Source organism: Oncorhynchus nerka, linkage group LG11 (assembly GCF_034236695.1).
Source record: "Oncorhynchus nerka isolate Pitt River linkage group LG11, Oner_Uvic_2.0, whole genome shotgun sequence".
NCBI classification, from domain to species: Eukaryota; Metazoa; Chordata; class Actinopteri; order Salmoniformes; family Salmonidae; genus Oncorhynchus; species Oncorhynchus nerka.
Window position 1 is genome coordinate 49886377 of NC_088406.1, and position 14636 is coordinate 49901012.

At 44.5% G+C, this 14636-nt stretch overlaps 1 protein-coding gene across 2 annotated transcripts; it reads left to right on the top strand.

The window, feature by feature from the left end:
• Positions 1 to 222: 222 nt before the first annotated feature.
• LOC115137065 (transmembrane protease serine 13-like) lies at positions 223 to 14629 on the top strand. 2 transcript variants are annotated; one of them, XM_029673090.2, is made up of 14 exons: positions 223 to 417; positions 3938 to 4112; positions 4919 to 5032; positions 5358 to 5534; positions 5696 to 5822; positions 6196 to 6291; positions 6742 to 6785; positions 6912 to 7074; positions 7762 to 7940; positions 8162 to 8260; positions 8724 to 8866; positions 9673 to 9702; positions 10551 to 10706; positions 12034 to 14629. In XM_029673090.2, exons 1-14 carry the CDS (start codon positions 400 to 402, stop codon positions 12046 to 12048), a joined length of 1536 nt encoding a protein of 511 aa, XP_029528950.2. In that variant the 5' UTR covers positions 223 to 399; the 3' UTR covers positions 12049 to 14629. The 2 variants fall into 2 exon arrangements, with proteins under 2 accessions (XP_029528950.2, XP_029528951.2); XM_029673091.2 differs by lacking the exon at positions 9673 to 9702 and having other exon boundaries at positions 225 to 417.
• Positions 14630 to 14636: the final 7 nt, after the last annotated feature.

A 14636-nucleotide genomic window follows, 5' to 3' on the forward strand; every position in this document is an offset into this window, starting at 1 on the left:
TGTCTGTCTGAGAGGACGCCATTTTGGTCCCTGGCTCTGATTGCCCAGCTGGTGTCACCTGAGCCGGAATGGAGCAGGCCACACGGTGTGACTCAATCTTTGTCTCTCCTTGGCTACCTTGAAACCGGTCTGGCGGGTGGGAAAGTAGCACACTGGGACACACCAATTTCAGTGAAGAGGAGATGAGAGAGGGAGGGGTTGGATGGGGGGGGGGGGGGCAGTCCCAACTGTGTGGCCTGGGTGGAGGGCTTCAGGGACAGACAGCAAGAGGAAAGAAGGAGTGTCAAATGTGGCGTCAGCATGCTCTGATCACTGTTCTGGGACTGTTTGAGTGGCCCTGTGAAAAGCCTCTCCTACCAGGTCTCACCTCCACTCTCCACACTGCTCCCCCAGCGTCCGATGGCAAAGCATGACCCGGTAAGTTCTTCCTTTATCCTCTCCTCCTTGTTCTCTGCTTCTCTATCTGTTTCCCTCTGGGCTGACTTCTGTCACCAGCTTCCAAAGCAAGACACTTGTCTTTCTCACACACTGACCATGCTGTACTCGTGCTCTCCCTTTCCCTCTGTCGGGGTGGGTCATTTGACGAGAAGTACTTTTTGCCACGTCATGGACAGATTGCAGGATATGTGAACCAGTTTGTGTTGATATGTTTACCAGGAGACCGAGGCACAGGGTCAAGCTGGTGTGTAGCTGGAGCCCCGTATGATCTCATTGCGGTGGCCTCTGTCTCCGGTCTCTATACTGTGTTGCTTCGCATGGTGTGTTGAAATGATGTTGAATACTCCCGTGCGGAGAATATTGTGTTGAAAAGTCGGGGTTCTTCATCGAAATGGATAGTGGTTTTAAGTCTCAAACCAGTCTAATTCACCCAGTTTGTGGTACCAAAATACGGGGACAGATTGTGAAATAAGGCTTTTGGTGGAAATGAGGCCCATAGGGCCACTCTACCCTGCTACTGTTGTGTTCCGTCTGTGACAGAGAGGATTTATCTGTCTCGATTAATGAATCAACAATCAACGTGGGCTACCTACACATCTACTATTGAGCTCAAAGGTACTCTTTGGAATTGAAGTTCAAAGTTACAGTATTTAACAACTTCATTGTTCATAAGTACAGTCTTCCCTTTGAAATGTAACTCAAACCTGGAACAATGTCTATTGACCTTATGTCGATTCAGTTGGGAATTCAGGCAAGCCGGCTCTTCCACCAACTGAATATCCACTTGGGGCAGCATTCTGGTTCGCTTGTGTTGGAGTCTGGTGCCTATGGTCATGAAACTGGAGCTGTTTACCAAAGAAAAGGTTGAGGTTATAAACTGGTATTATTACTGACTGAGCCCTGGACTCTTCTCTCTGTCACCGAGACAGACAACAGTAAGTCCCATCTTTGTTTTTGTGTTGTGCTCTTCATCCTCAACCAGACAGACACTTCCATATGATCCACGTCTGCTGTCGACCTATAGGATCGAATGATCCTGGTGTCATTCACTACAGCCTAGGCCCTCTGAAATCAAAACTCCACCTAAGAATCTTGCAATGTTGTGTACATCTCCACCAATCCATAGCACATCCACTGTAGGTGTAAAGCAGAGCACACTGCTCATCTGTTGTGGTGTTGAACTTGAAATGGGGAAATAGCCTTATTCATGTGACCATGTAAGAACTGAGGGTATGGAAATCTACTGGGTGAGAAAGGGGAGTGCAGGAAGAACATGTTATTGTTGCGTCTCAGGTGTCCTAAGGGGAGGAGAAGGGCCACAAGTTGGGTTTCAGTCAACAGATAAGGCAGGACAGCCGTGATTTGGGGAGGAGTGAGGAATTTGGGCCCAGGTCAGATGAAGTGAGAGAACAGGAATCACTAAAGTCCTGTCTAGCAACAGAGATGTATTGGCAGTCCAGATGTGCGAGGAGGAGACTCAGAATGGGACGAAGGTATAAATATGTGCTCGTGTAAACATGTCTTTGTCTTCGCAGCTGTTTGACCCGGTGGGTGAATACACTTGGTTTGAGCTTTATCTAGTTGTCCGGTTAGTTTTTATTCTGTTTATTTAGAACCTAACGGTGGGAATCAGTGTGGGGGGTAATTTGTGTGTCTGCCTGCATGTTGTACAGGAAGCAGATTCTTTCCATGTCGGTCATTGCAACATAAACATTGCCATGTGCAGATCAGCCAAAGTCCCAACATCAGAACCAGTTCGGGAAGTTAAAAGCAATGTCATCCCTACAAGGAAACATGACTGGAATTCACCCCCTCCCCCTGAATAAACACACAGTGTAAAGTGAAAAGGTGTCCGTTTAGCAGCAAGGAAAAGAGAGACAGAACTCAAAGGCAATATTGAACCCTGGCTGTCTGTCCAGCCTCAGGGGGGCACAGACTCTGATCAGACTGTCTGTCCAGCCCCAGGGGGACACTATCAGGGGGGCACACTATCAGACTGACTGACCTGCACCTGTGTTTGAAGTGGGTCACAAATCACCTGCGTGTGTGATACAACCTGGCAGCAGCCAGCCAGGGATAGGGACAGGGACAGGGGGTCGACCACAACTTCCTTTTGGAATTTGCTGTTCTGTTGTCTCCATGGCAGCCACCTTTCTTCTCCGTGGCAACAATAGAGACTCCTGGGGGGGGGAGGGACAATGTGAGCTTGTCCTTGGCAACGTTGATTAGCTCTATTGTCTGAGATGCTTGATAGCGCTATGGGGAACAGATTAATATAAAGCAGAAATGAGAGCACGATAAAGAGTGGAGGAAATGAATAAGGGGCCAATTGGGAAGCTCGGCACATTGTTGCCTAGAGACATGGCACCTTCCATTGTGCTCGAGTTGGTTATTCAGGTGTTGGGATCTCAAACTTGCTCCATGAGGATGATATGATTATGGCCGACAATGAGTGATATCTAACCTGTAGATACTAGAATGTGGTTGTTTTTCACCCGCCATCAACCATCTGTCAGCCCTGTTCGCAATCAGCATGTGTCCTCTAGGCAGCTCCCCATACCCTGTTTATGGATGAATCGGGGTTCCTGCATGGAAGTTGTTTTACTTGGCGATTATTAAAGGCTCAATGCAGCCGTTAAAAAAAAATATCAATATCAAATCATTTCTGGCAAACAAATCAGTGCCTTTCTGTAATAGTTTTCCATTAAATTAGTAAAAAATAAATAAAAATAGCTTTTTTATCAAAAAAACTTTATCAAAAAATCATTTTGCTAAGATTGTCTAGGAGTGAACTGAATGGACAGGAGAAAACTGAAAACTAGCTGTTATTGGCAGAACGGTTTTGAACTCTGTTATTGGTCTGTTAAATGTCCAATCTACATTTGTATCTCAATATCAAATAATTTCTGGCTAATAATTAAAATACCTTACTGTGATTGTTCTCAATTAAAATGATTAAAGACAAAACAGATAGCTTTTTAGCAAAGAGCAATTTCTCAAGCAAGAATTTTCCTAAGCTGTTATTGGTAGAGAGTTTTGTTAACCCTCTTTCTTATTGGTCTATTAACTAATTTACCACCTAGTGATGTCACCAGGCAGCCCAAAACTCCACCCCAACAAAACAATGACATTTCAGACTCTCTTTTCAAACAGCTTTTACAATTAAAAGGGCATTATCATATTTTGTACAATTTCAAAGTATTATTATATAAAACACAGGAAAATCACGGTTTTGACTGTGCTGGGCCATAAACCGATGCCGCCTAGCGACGTCATTTTGAAGGTCCTGTGTAGATTGTATTATCAACCAGCAACTATCAGGAAATAAAACTGATCACATTTTTTTTTTTTTTTTTTACACTTTTACAGTGTTAAATATACACAATATGATACAAAACACTGGGACTTTAAGTTCCCACATGGGCTTTTGATCCAAATATTTTTTTTGAATGACCGACTGCTTAACCTTTTGACTTTTCCTCTGCGTTCTCCCCTGCAGAACGAGCTCCCTCCTCCATACTACTCTGTTGAGGTGCACACCCTCCCTCCCCTCCAGTCCTATGAAGAGGCAGTCTATGGAGCAGCTCCAAGGCCCACTCCTCCCAACCAGCTATACTACATCCCCCAGCACCCCCCACCAGTGGCTGCGCAACACATCTGCCAGCCCAGTATATGTGAGTCTTACTCTCTATCTAGTGCCTGACTATCCCAGTTCTGTCCCTGACTATCCCAGTTCTGTCCCAGTCTAGTTCCCTCCATTCCTTATTTGCTTTCAGGGGACGACAAACCACCAGTGAAAGTAATGTAAAATGATACAAGTTTCAACAGAAGTGGTAGCAATACAAAAAACATCCTTGAGAAAGAAATAGGATTTTAACTCCCGAGTTATGTGTTCTGCATTATGTGGTGTCTATACACTGAGTGCACAGAACATTAGGAGCACCTGCTCTGTCCGTGACGTAGACTGACCAGGTGAAAGCTGTGACATCTGATTGATTTCACTCGTTAAATCCACTTCAATCAGTGTAGATGAAGGGGAGGAGACCGGTTAAAGAAGGATTTTTAAGCCTTGAGACAATTGAGACATAGATTGTGTATGTGTGCCATTCGGAGGGTGAACGGGCAAGACAGTAGGTGCCAGGCACACTGGGTTAAGTGTGTAAAGAAACTGCAATCCTGCTGGATTTTTTCCCACGCTCAACAGTTTCCCGTGTGTTTCAAGAATGGTCCACCACCCAAAGGACATCCAGCCAACCTGACATAACTATGGGAAGCATCGGAGTCAACATTGGCCAGTATCTCTGTGGAACGCTTTCGACACCATCTAGAGTCCATGACCCAATGTTGAAGGCAAACGGGAGTGCGACTCAATATTAGGAAGGTGTTCTTTATTTTTTTTGCACACTCAGTGTACACTTTTGTATATGGTCTCCTGGGGAAGATACATCTGTTTTGACGTGTATGTTGTGTGTTGTTCCAGCTCTTCCTGACAACAAGAGGAAACACAAATGCTGCCAGCATAGTGCCAAGTGCTTTGGTGGCTCAGGAGGCATCGTTCTGCTGCTCCTCCTGGCCATTGCCATCTGGCTCGGAGGTAAGGCCAGGGCTGTCGTCATATTTACTCACGTTGTTGTTACTCGTGTATATGTGTGCCTGTTTACTCATTCATTTGGAAGCTACTCTCTGATTCAGGAGGGGTCGGGTTAAATGCGGGAGACACATTTCGGTTGAATGCAATTCAGTTGTGCAACTGACTAGGTATCCCACCTTTCCCTTTCCTTTCTGTATTTGTACAGACATTGACAGTCTTCCTCTGCTACCACTTCCTCCGTCTCTCCTCTTCACCCCACCCTTTCCCCACCCTTACCTGTTCTCCGTGCCCCCATCTCTCTCCCTCCTCCCTCCCTCCCTGTGTGTAGTGCATTACGGTACCAGGTTGGCAACTACGGCTGCCACCCTCGACCACCATGACAGTGAGGATGAGGGGCACCCTGAGAAGCAGTTGAGCGTGCCCGCTCACGACACCTGCTCCAACTCCACCGTCCAATGTGACGCTCTGCGGGACTGCCAACTGGGCACGGATGAGTCCAGCTGTGGTAAGCACACTCTCACACGCACAACACAACAGACAGACATACGGGCTTGCAGGTAGGTGTACAGAGATGAAAGCCAGGTAGACGTACACTCGCGGTATGACAAGCAGAGAAACATAGCCCTTTTCGTATCTTGTTATTCTATCCTCTCCCTCTCTCTCCAGTGAGGTTTGGGGCGGACGGTGCTCTACAGGTCAGAACGTCTCAGGATGGTCGTTTTCTCCCAGTGTGTTACCAGGGATGGGACCAGAGCTACGCCAACAGAACCTGTGCCCAACTGGGCTTCAGAAAGTAAGATCATCTTATTTCACAACAGCCATTTCATAAGCGACCTTTAGAGAGCAATCACTTTCTCTCACAACAGCCATTTCATAAGCTACCTTTAGAGAGCAATCACTTTCTCTCACAATAGCCTTTTTTGTATACGCTACCTCTCGAAGCAACTACTTTCTCTCACAGACATTTGCTCGGTGACATCTAATTTCACTGCTGCCATTTTCAGTATTTACTCTCAGATTGAATCTCTGCGCTCCTCTCTCTCTCTCTGGGGTTGGTGTGCCTGTGGCAAATGGACTTTCTGGGAATGCTTCATGGGAGGGGAATTGATTCTCGTATTGCTTTGGCAGACAGAATCCAAATGTGTTTGTGTGTGTCTACCGTGCAGGTCCTTTGCAACCAAGGCAGTGAAGTCCCAGCAGTCAATTGGTCTAACACTGAACAACAGATCATCTTTACCCATCCAGGGCCAGGTCAATGTCAGGTGAGAGAACCCCTCTACAAACCTTAGCACATATGTATTGACTCATTTTAGTCCCCTTAATGTTGAGGGAGTGATGGTGGCAGGGTAGCCTAGTGGTTAGAGCGTTGGACTAGTAACCAGAAGTTACTAGTCTACAAGTTCAAATCCCTGAGCTGACTAGGTGCAAATCTGTCATTCTGCCCCTGAACAGGCAGTTAACCCACTAGGCCGTCATTTAAAATAAGCATTTGTTCTTAACTGACTTACCTAGTTAAATAAAGGTTTTTAAAAAATGGTGTTAAGTCATACACTGTCATGACTGGTCGGGATGTAATGTTACATCATTATTGCTGCATTATAAGCAGCAATAAGGCTGTTTCAAATCAACTGTAACCATGCTGCACAAATTCCAGTGTGGTTTAATGTTAGGTCCTAAGTTCCTGACATGGTTGTGCTTGTGTTGCTGTGTAGCTCGTCCTGCCCAGACCAGAATACTGTCTCTCTGAAGTGTATTGGTAAGGAATTCATTAACTCATCTGTTCATATTTCACCAGGCAGGTCTATATCAACCTTCTATTTGAAATCTGACTTCTAGTTATAATTAGATACAAACATTTGATCACTTATTCCCCTTTTCCAAGATTGTGGACGTCAACAGTTGTCCTCCCGGATCATAGGGGGCAGTGTTGCCAAGCTGGGCCAATGGCCCTGGCAACTCTCTCTCCACTTTGGTGGATCACACATCTGTGGAGGGATCCTGGTGTCCCCTGACTTTGTGGTGACAGCTGCCCACTGCTTTCCCAGGTCAGTGACTAGAGGACAACAATGCTCATTTCCAAACGGATCCCTTGGTTCTAATTCTAGACACGCTATGTAGATCCTTGGTAATAGCTCCACCTTACCCACTCTGCTGCGGAGTGAAATCGGACTTGTTTTGAACTCGCTGAGAATGCCAATTGACTAACGGCAAGCTAGCTGCTCCGACCATAAACGGAAAGTACAGCTATATTGCTCGTAAACAGTGTTAAAGGCCAAAAATGCTGTTGTCTAAGCAATTTCCTTAGTCAGAGTTTAGCATGTCCAAAAATACCCGGAGTACTCGGATGATGCTAGTGGTTCTGACTTTTAATGGCTAGTTAGAGGACAATCCAAATGGACCCCCCCCACTCTGAAGCTTGTATTTCCATGTTTCTGACAGGATCATAAACGCGCCATTTGCCTCAGGAGAATGTTAGTCCTTTCACTTACACTTATCCATATAAATAACAGACTAGTAGTAAATCTGTGCAGAAACTTGCTCAGCATGACTCAAGAATAAGCATCATGACAACCCCTCATCACCTCAACAACCCTCACCGTGACAACCAATCTCAACTCAATTATACACCTTATTACCATAATAATAACATAATCTGTGTCATGAGCTACAGCCTTGGTTTGAGAAGTAAATGAATATATATTTTATTGTATTTTTTCCCGTGCCCATTGAAGGTCGTTCCACCCGGTTCTTGATGCCAGTAGGTGGCGTGTGTACGGAGGAGTGGTGTCACAAGACCAGCTTCCTCCTCCCTACCTCGTCAAGAAGATCATCGTAAATGAGAACTACAACAATGTAACCAACGACCAGGACATCGCCATACTGAAGCTGGCCTCACCAGTGGACTTCACTAGTGAGTCCGGCTCTATTCCTTCTATATCAGAGAAACGCTAGGGAAACGCTAGCATCAATGTTGGTACAGCACTGTAAAAATGTTTGCCCTTTTCAGCTCTAAATGTCTGGGATGCATGGGGTGTGTGTGTGTCATTTTTGTAACTGTGTGTTAGGTATGTGTCTGAAGTCAGAATGCCCACTCTGTTTATCTAACTTAACTTTGTGTTTTTTTTTATTCAGATGCAGTTCAGCCTGCCTGTTTGCCAGCCTTTGACCAGACATTCCCCCATGGAACCAAATGCTGGACCTCGGGATTCGGAACAACAGATGAGGGGGCAGGTAGGAAGACAGACAAGGGAGTGAGAAATGGACTATACTAAATTAAATCATGCTTATCTAGAGTAAAACAACAGGGACAGACTGGGACCAGAATTCGGACTGGGTATTTGTCACACACCGGCCCATTTCTATCCTCGAGGCCCCCACACCAAGCCCTTTAAAAAAAAAAAATTGCACAAGAAACAACAATTTAGACAGGCCCTCTGGGTTAAAAATGAAACAGCCCATCTGGCATTTCCCAGAATTGCCATATGGCCTGTCTGTCTCTGTGCTATGAAGAGAGTGATGTGGAGGAAGGAGGCTACACCTGCGTCATTCATCCAATCTCAATGTCTTTTCATTGCAGAAAACACATGCTATATTCAGTAGAGCTACAGTTCACATAGTGCAACTAGCCATAGTGTCGCTAGCTGAAGTGTGTGTGTTTGGAGAATGACCGGGTACTGTATGTGTCCCTTCACAGCAAAACCCTCCAAAGACCTGATGGAGGTGGCCGTTGACATCATCGACGTGCGTGTGTGTAACAGCTCCAAGGTATACTCCGGCAGTGTGTCCAACAACATGCTGTGTGCCGGAGACCTCAACGGGGGCAGGGACTCCTGTCAGGTACATGTCCACATATTGTAGTTGAATTCTTCTATTTACAGGGCTTGGGACTCATTTTATAAACATTGCGTACGTACAAAATATACCCCAAAAACATGGGTGCTGCAGTTTTTACCGCAAAAGTTGGCATTTATACGAACTGAACTCGGCGTGAGAATATGCTTACCTCCACGCAAATGTCAGACCATGTCTGAACACATTTTCTAGTGCTTGAAGTATTGTATTGCAAGCAGGCAAGTAAGTATTTTGTGCAAATAGGGGATAGGATGATGTGCTTAATATCTAAAAAAAAAATGTAAAAAGGAAAACAAGATGCAGCCATTTGCCACTAGTGAGAAGAGCGAAATTTTTTTGTTTGTTTTTGGAATCTAAAATAATTAGACATCTATTTGATTATTATAACCATTGCAGAATAAATCCCTCACCTTTTTTGGGCCGTGATGCATTCACGAAGTAGCCATGTTAAAAACAAATACCATGCACATCTCATTTAATTGAGCCTAGTAGCCTAGTAAATAGATAGGCTGTGTATTTCAAGTTCTGCTGTAGACTATGCGATCCCATAGGCAGCACGTACAGTTGAATTTAACAGGTGAACATTACAGTTGATATTTTACATTGCACCATGTATGCAACTACTGTGAGTAGCCGACTGTAATTTAAAATGTTTTGAGTCGCCTAGACAATGTTTCAGAATTCGCAGTCCGGCATATTTAGGTTGGGGGGAAAAGTCAATATAAAATATTGTTGAACTAAAATGTTCTGACGGCAGGTCCACAACAATTAGCCATTGTTTTCTCTTTCAGAAACTGTCCCAGTCCTTTGCCAGATACAGCGTGAGTTATTTGCAAAATATAAAGTTTCTGCCAACACCTCCAAAAACATCACAATTGCTCTTTCTTTTAGAAACTGTCGTGGCCCAATTCCAATACTTCCAAGTTGTACGGAAAATAGAAGGCTTTAGTGTTGCCATAAGTTAAATAGAGGGTGTTTTCCAGGCTGAGTTATAAATGCTTGTTCACACGCGCAGTTTTACGTCAAGTCTGATCTATAAAGGAAATGTGTTCTACGGCGTACACCAAGTTTGTAAATCTCAATATTTCTAGTGTGAAATTTATGCAACGGTTAGAAATGAGGCCCCTGGGGTGCTCTAGAGGTTTAAGCCGCTGCCTCGGGAGCACATGTACAGTGTGTAGCTGTCAGCATGGGTTCCATTTTGGCCGACGACTCTTTCAGCACTCTTTCTCCGACCTTTCACCTCTTAGCTCTCCCTATTTCATTAACATACAAAACAAATATGCTTCTTTTTTTTTCTACTTTACAGAGCCACAGATGAGTTTGTCAAACTAACCTCCGTAAGGACACCAGATGTTCCATGACAGCAACATTCTAAATTCTTCCCAGAGTCTAACTAACTGTCTTAGAACGTTTGGTGCCAACATTACTCATTAAAATTTGGAATTTCGTTAATCCACAGCTGTCTTCTCCTGCTACTCACCAACTCTTGTCCTCATCTTAGACGCCTTTGGGCTGAGGAAATCATCTCTCCCTCTACTCAAATTCCCTTCTACCTCATCTGCTATCCACGACATGAAAACATACAGGATATTGTAGCAGGTGCTTTCCACACCTGGGCCCCTCACTTCAACTGTTCATTCATCCATTCTCTCCTCTTCTCTCACAGGGAGACAGTGGTGGTCCTCTGGTGTGCCAAGCCAGTGACAACCTTTGGCAGCTGGTGGGCGTGACCAGCTGGGGCACCGGCTGTGGGCAGAGTAACAGGCCGGGGGTTTACACCAAGGTGTCCAGCCTACTGCCCTGGATCTACAGCAAGATGCAGGTGAGATGAAGAGAAACTACCTGGATTGCCTGTGTTCCATCAAACCACACCACACCATGCAATACACAGCTCACCTTCCATTGACTTACACTACTTGACCAAAAGTATGTGGACACCTGCTTGTCGAACACCTCATTCCAAAGTCATGGGTATTAATATGGTATTTGTCCCTCCTCTGCTGCTATAAGAGCCTCCACTCTTCTGTGAAGGCTTTCTAATAGATGTTAGAACATTGCTTCGGGGACTTGCTTCCATTCAGTCACAAGCGTTCGTGAGGTCAGGCACTAATGTTGGGCGATTAGGCCTGGCTCGCAGTCGGCATTCCAATTCATCCCAAAGGTGTTTGATGGGCTAGAGGTCAGGGCTCTGTGGAGGCCAGTCAAGTTCTTCCACACCAATCTCTACAAACCATTTCTGTATGGACCTCACGTTGTTCACGCTAGCATTGTCATGCTGAAACAGGAAAGGGCCTTCCCCAAACTGTTGCCACAAAGTTGGAAGCACAGAATAGCCCGGGAACAGTGGGTTAACTTCCTTGCTCAGGGACAAAATTACAGATTTTTACCTTGTCAGCTCAGGGATTCGATCCAGCGACCTTTTGTTTACTGGTCCAACACTTCTACCCACCAGGCTACCTGCTGCCCCAACTAAGGGACCTAGCTCGAACTATGAAAAACAGCCCCAGACCATTTTGGTGAAGCATAATTCATCACTCCATAGAATGCGTTCCCACTGCTCCGGAGTCCAATGGCGGCGAGCTTAACACCACTCCACCATGCGCAATCCCAAGCGTCGGCTGATCTTATTCTTGTGTGCGCCTGCTCGGCCATGGAAACCCATTTCATGATGCACCTGACGAATAGTTATTGTGCTGACGTTGCTTCCAGAGGCAGTTTGGAACTATAGTGAGTGTTGCAACCGAGGACAGGCGATTTTACACGCCAAAGCGCTTCAGAACTCACCGGTCCCGTTCTGTGAGCTTGTGTGGCCTACCACTTCGCGGCTGAGTCTTTGTTGCTCCGAGAGGTTTCCACTTCACAGTAACAGCACTTACAGTTGACCGGGGCATCTATAGCAGTTTAGAAATTTGACGAACTGACTTGTTGGAAGGGTGGCATCCTATGACGGTACAACGTTGAACGTCACTGAGCTCTTCAAGTAAAGCCATTCTACTGCCAATGTTTGTCTATGGCTGTGTGCTCGATTTATATACACCTGTCAGAAACAGGTGTGGCTGAAATAGCCGAATCCACTCATTTGAAGGGGTGTCCACATACTGTACGTTTGTATGTATAGCGTATGTTAACTCTCATTGTTCCCTCTGCAGCTGGAAAGTCCGTGATGCCACTTCCTTTCCAGTGACCTCGCCGCATCCTGTCCCTAAAGACCGCTGGCGGCCTTCTTTGTCCTTCCTCTCTGAACACCACGCCATGAAGTCTTCTCAGAATGATACTAGATTGACAGATCAAGATGGATAGATCGATGGGTCGACAGATGAAAAGATGGCCGCTAGCTAAGGGAGTAGCAGGAAAGGCATACTGCACTTTACTGTACCTTCTAAAATCACAAAATGCATTGTGTTTACTGTAGTTATGCCCAATGGCTGCTACAGTATGTAAAATATGTGAATGTAGGCCAATCCATTCTGGGCTCTGATTCCAGTGTTGTGTTTGAATGATTTGAAATCCCATCTGTTTTTCTAATCTTACGGTAAGGATATTTACCTGAGATGGCTGGCCTTTCTCTTTTCTAAGTCTATGCAAACCTCATATCCACTCACGCCTCCCATCTCTCCTATGTTAAATGTATTTTTATTTTTTATCTAATATTTTGGGGGAGACTGCATGCTTATTTCTGTTTCATCTGTAAGGATGTGATTCATCTCCAGAAATGATTTAGTGTTAGTTATGTGAAACTCATAGGAAAGAAAGGAGTATAACTACTCCAAGGGACTGTACATTGTTTATAATGGAGGGATATCTGAAGAAAACCAGACCTCTCGGGAAAGGAAAATGGATGGCCCTCCCTTTAGTAAAAATATGTTTACCCGACCCTCCCTGAACGCTTGAAAAAAGACAAGTGACCCTCCCCTATACCCAAAATAATAATGAATGACTGGAGACAAGAGGAGACTTTATTTAATACCACAACAGAGCATGACGACGAATGAGCGCATGCTGCAGCCCCGGAGACGTTTTCATTTCTATACAGGCTATTGTTAATTTTTTTAAAAGAGAATAGTCTAAGTTTGAAACAGTGCCAAAGTTGTCTATCAACTGTAAAAACAACAGAACCAGATACAACTGAAGTATCTGATCAGCAATGAATTCAAGAGAAGTACATTTGTTGTTTAACACAGCAGCCGCATATCATCAGGTATGGCCTATAAACACTTGTAACGCGCTATTGTTGTTACAGAATAGATGTGTTGACTCTGGCATAGGAATATAAACTCAGCAAAAAAATATACGTCCTCTCACTGTTAACTGCGTTGATTTTCAGCAAATTTAACACGTGTAAATATTTGTATGAACATAACAACAGACATAAACTGAACAAGTTCCACAGACATGTGACTAACAGAAATTGAGTAATGTGTCCCTGAACAAAGGGGGGTCAAAATCAAAAGTAACAGTCAGTGTCTGGGTTGGCCACCAGCTACATTAAGTACTGCAGTGCATCTCCTCCTTATGGAAAGCCAAATTACCCTCTCAAACCCCCTCAATTCGAGCCCTGGTTATAACTTAACACACCACGATCTTCACTGACACTGGGATATTTATTAAGGAGTGCATGGTGACTGAAGGATTTGGCTGACAAAATCCCAATATATTCGTAGTAGACTATAATTTTGTCTGTCAAACAGGTAGGCCTTACCTCTTGTTCTTTGAATAGGAAGAAATAGGCGCCAACACAAAGCTACATTGTTGTTAGTAGTCTTAAAGTCCAATTCAAATGAAGACTGTTGAAATGAATTAGGACTTCGCGAAGCCTTTGACTCAACTCAATACACAGCACAGTCATTGGTTAGGCAGAAGAAAAAGGGTTCAGATCCAGCTAGGTCACTGGTGATAGAAGTCAGTATTCGACATTCGTCCATGTCTGAGGATGATGGGAGATGACATGGAAACCGGACACTAGGGGCAACAGTAAGCGGTGTTAACTTCAAGTAGGTAAGTATCTGCCTCTAGTGCCAAAGGTTGCATGTTCTAATCCAGCCATTAAAAGTTGTTTTTGAGATTTTTGTTTTTAAGCCTATTCCAAACCTTAACCCTTATTTTAACCATTCAGGAGTTAATGCCCAACTTTAAGATTTTGGAATAAATGCCTATATTTTACCAATAACCTTAAAAATGTGGAGTTAGTGCCTAAACGTAACCTTAATCACTTTGAAATGTAACGTTTGGAACAACTTCACAATGTGACGTTTGAGAAGCATGGATTAACGTCTAATGGCTGATGTGAAACTGTGAGACCTTGTTGTTCCATCAGTAAGAGCAGGGCAGGCTGGGGCTCATGATTGGAAAGTCCAGTCCATTGCCATGTGTAATGCAGTGTAGCTTAGTTCTATATACACCATCCCATGAGTGCAAAAACTCAGGAAGTACATTTTCTTAGAAATATAACTTTGTCCTGTGCTTCTCCGAGCACGCTCTTCGTCTGGCCTATAGTATAGGCTATGGATCATTTTATTGAGACCACACTAGGCGCACTTGATATTGCGCACCCAGCAAAGAATCAGGGATGAGGGGCATCATCGGGCAGACATCGAAATACTATATGCAGAAACTAATTCTCAAACCCTGAGCAATACCACATTTATTGTATTACAAATCACACGACCCTCCTCTGGACTAAATCCAACAAATACTAAGCCCTCCCCCTGACTTAAATTGAATAAATATGACCCTCCCTCATTGTCCTCCAATT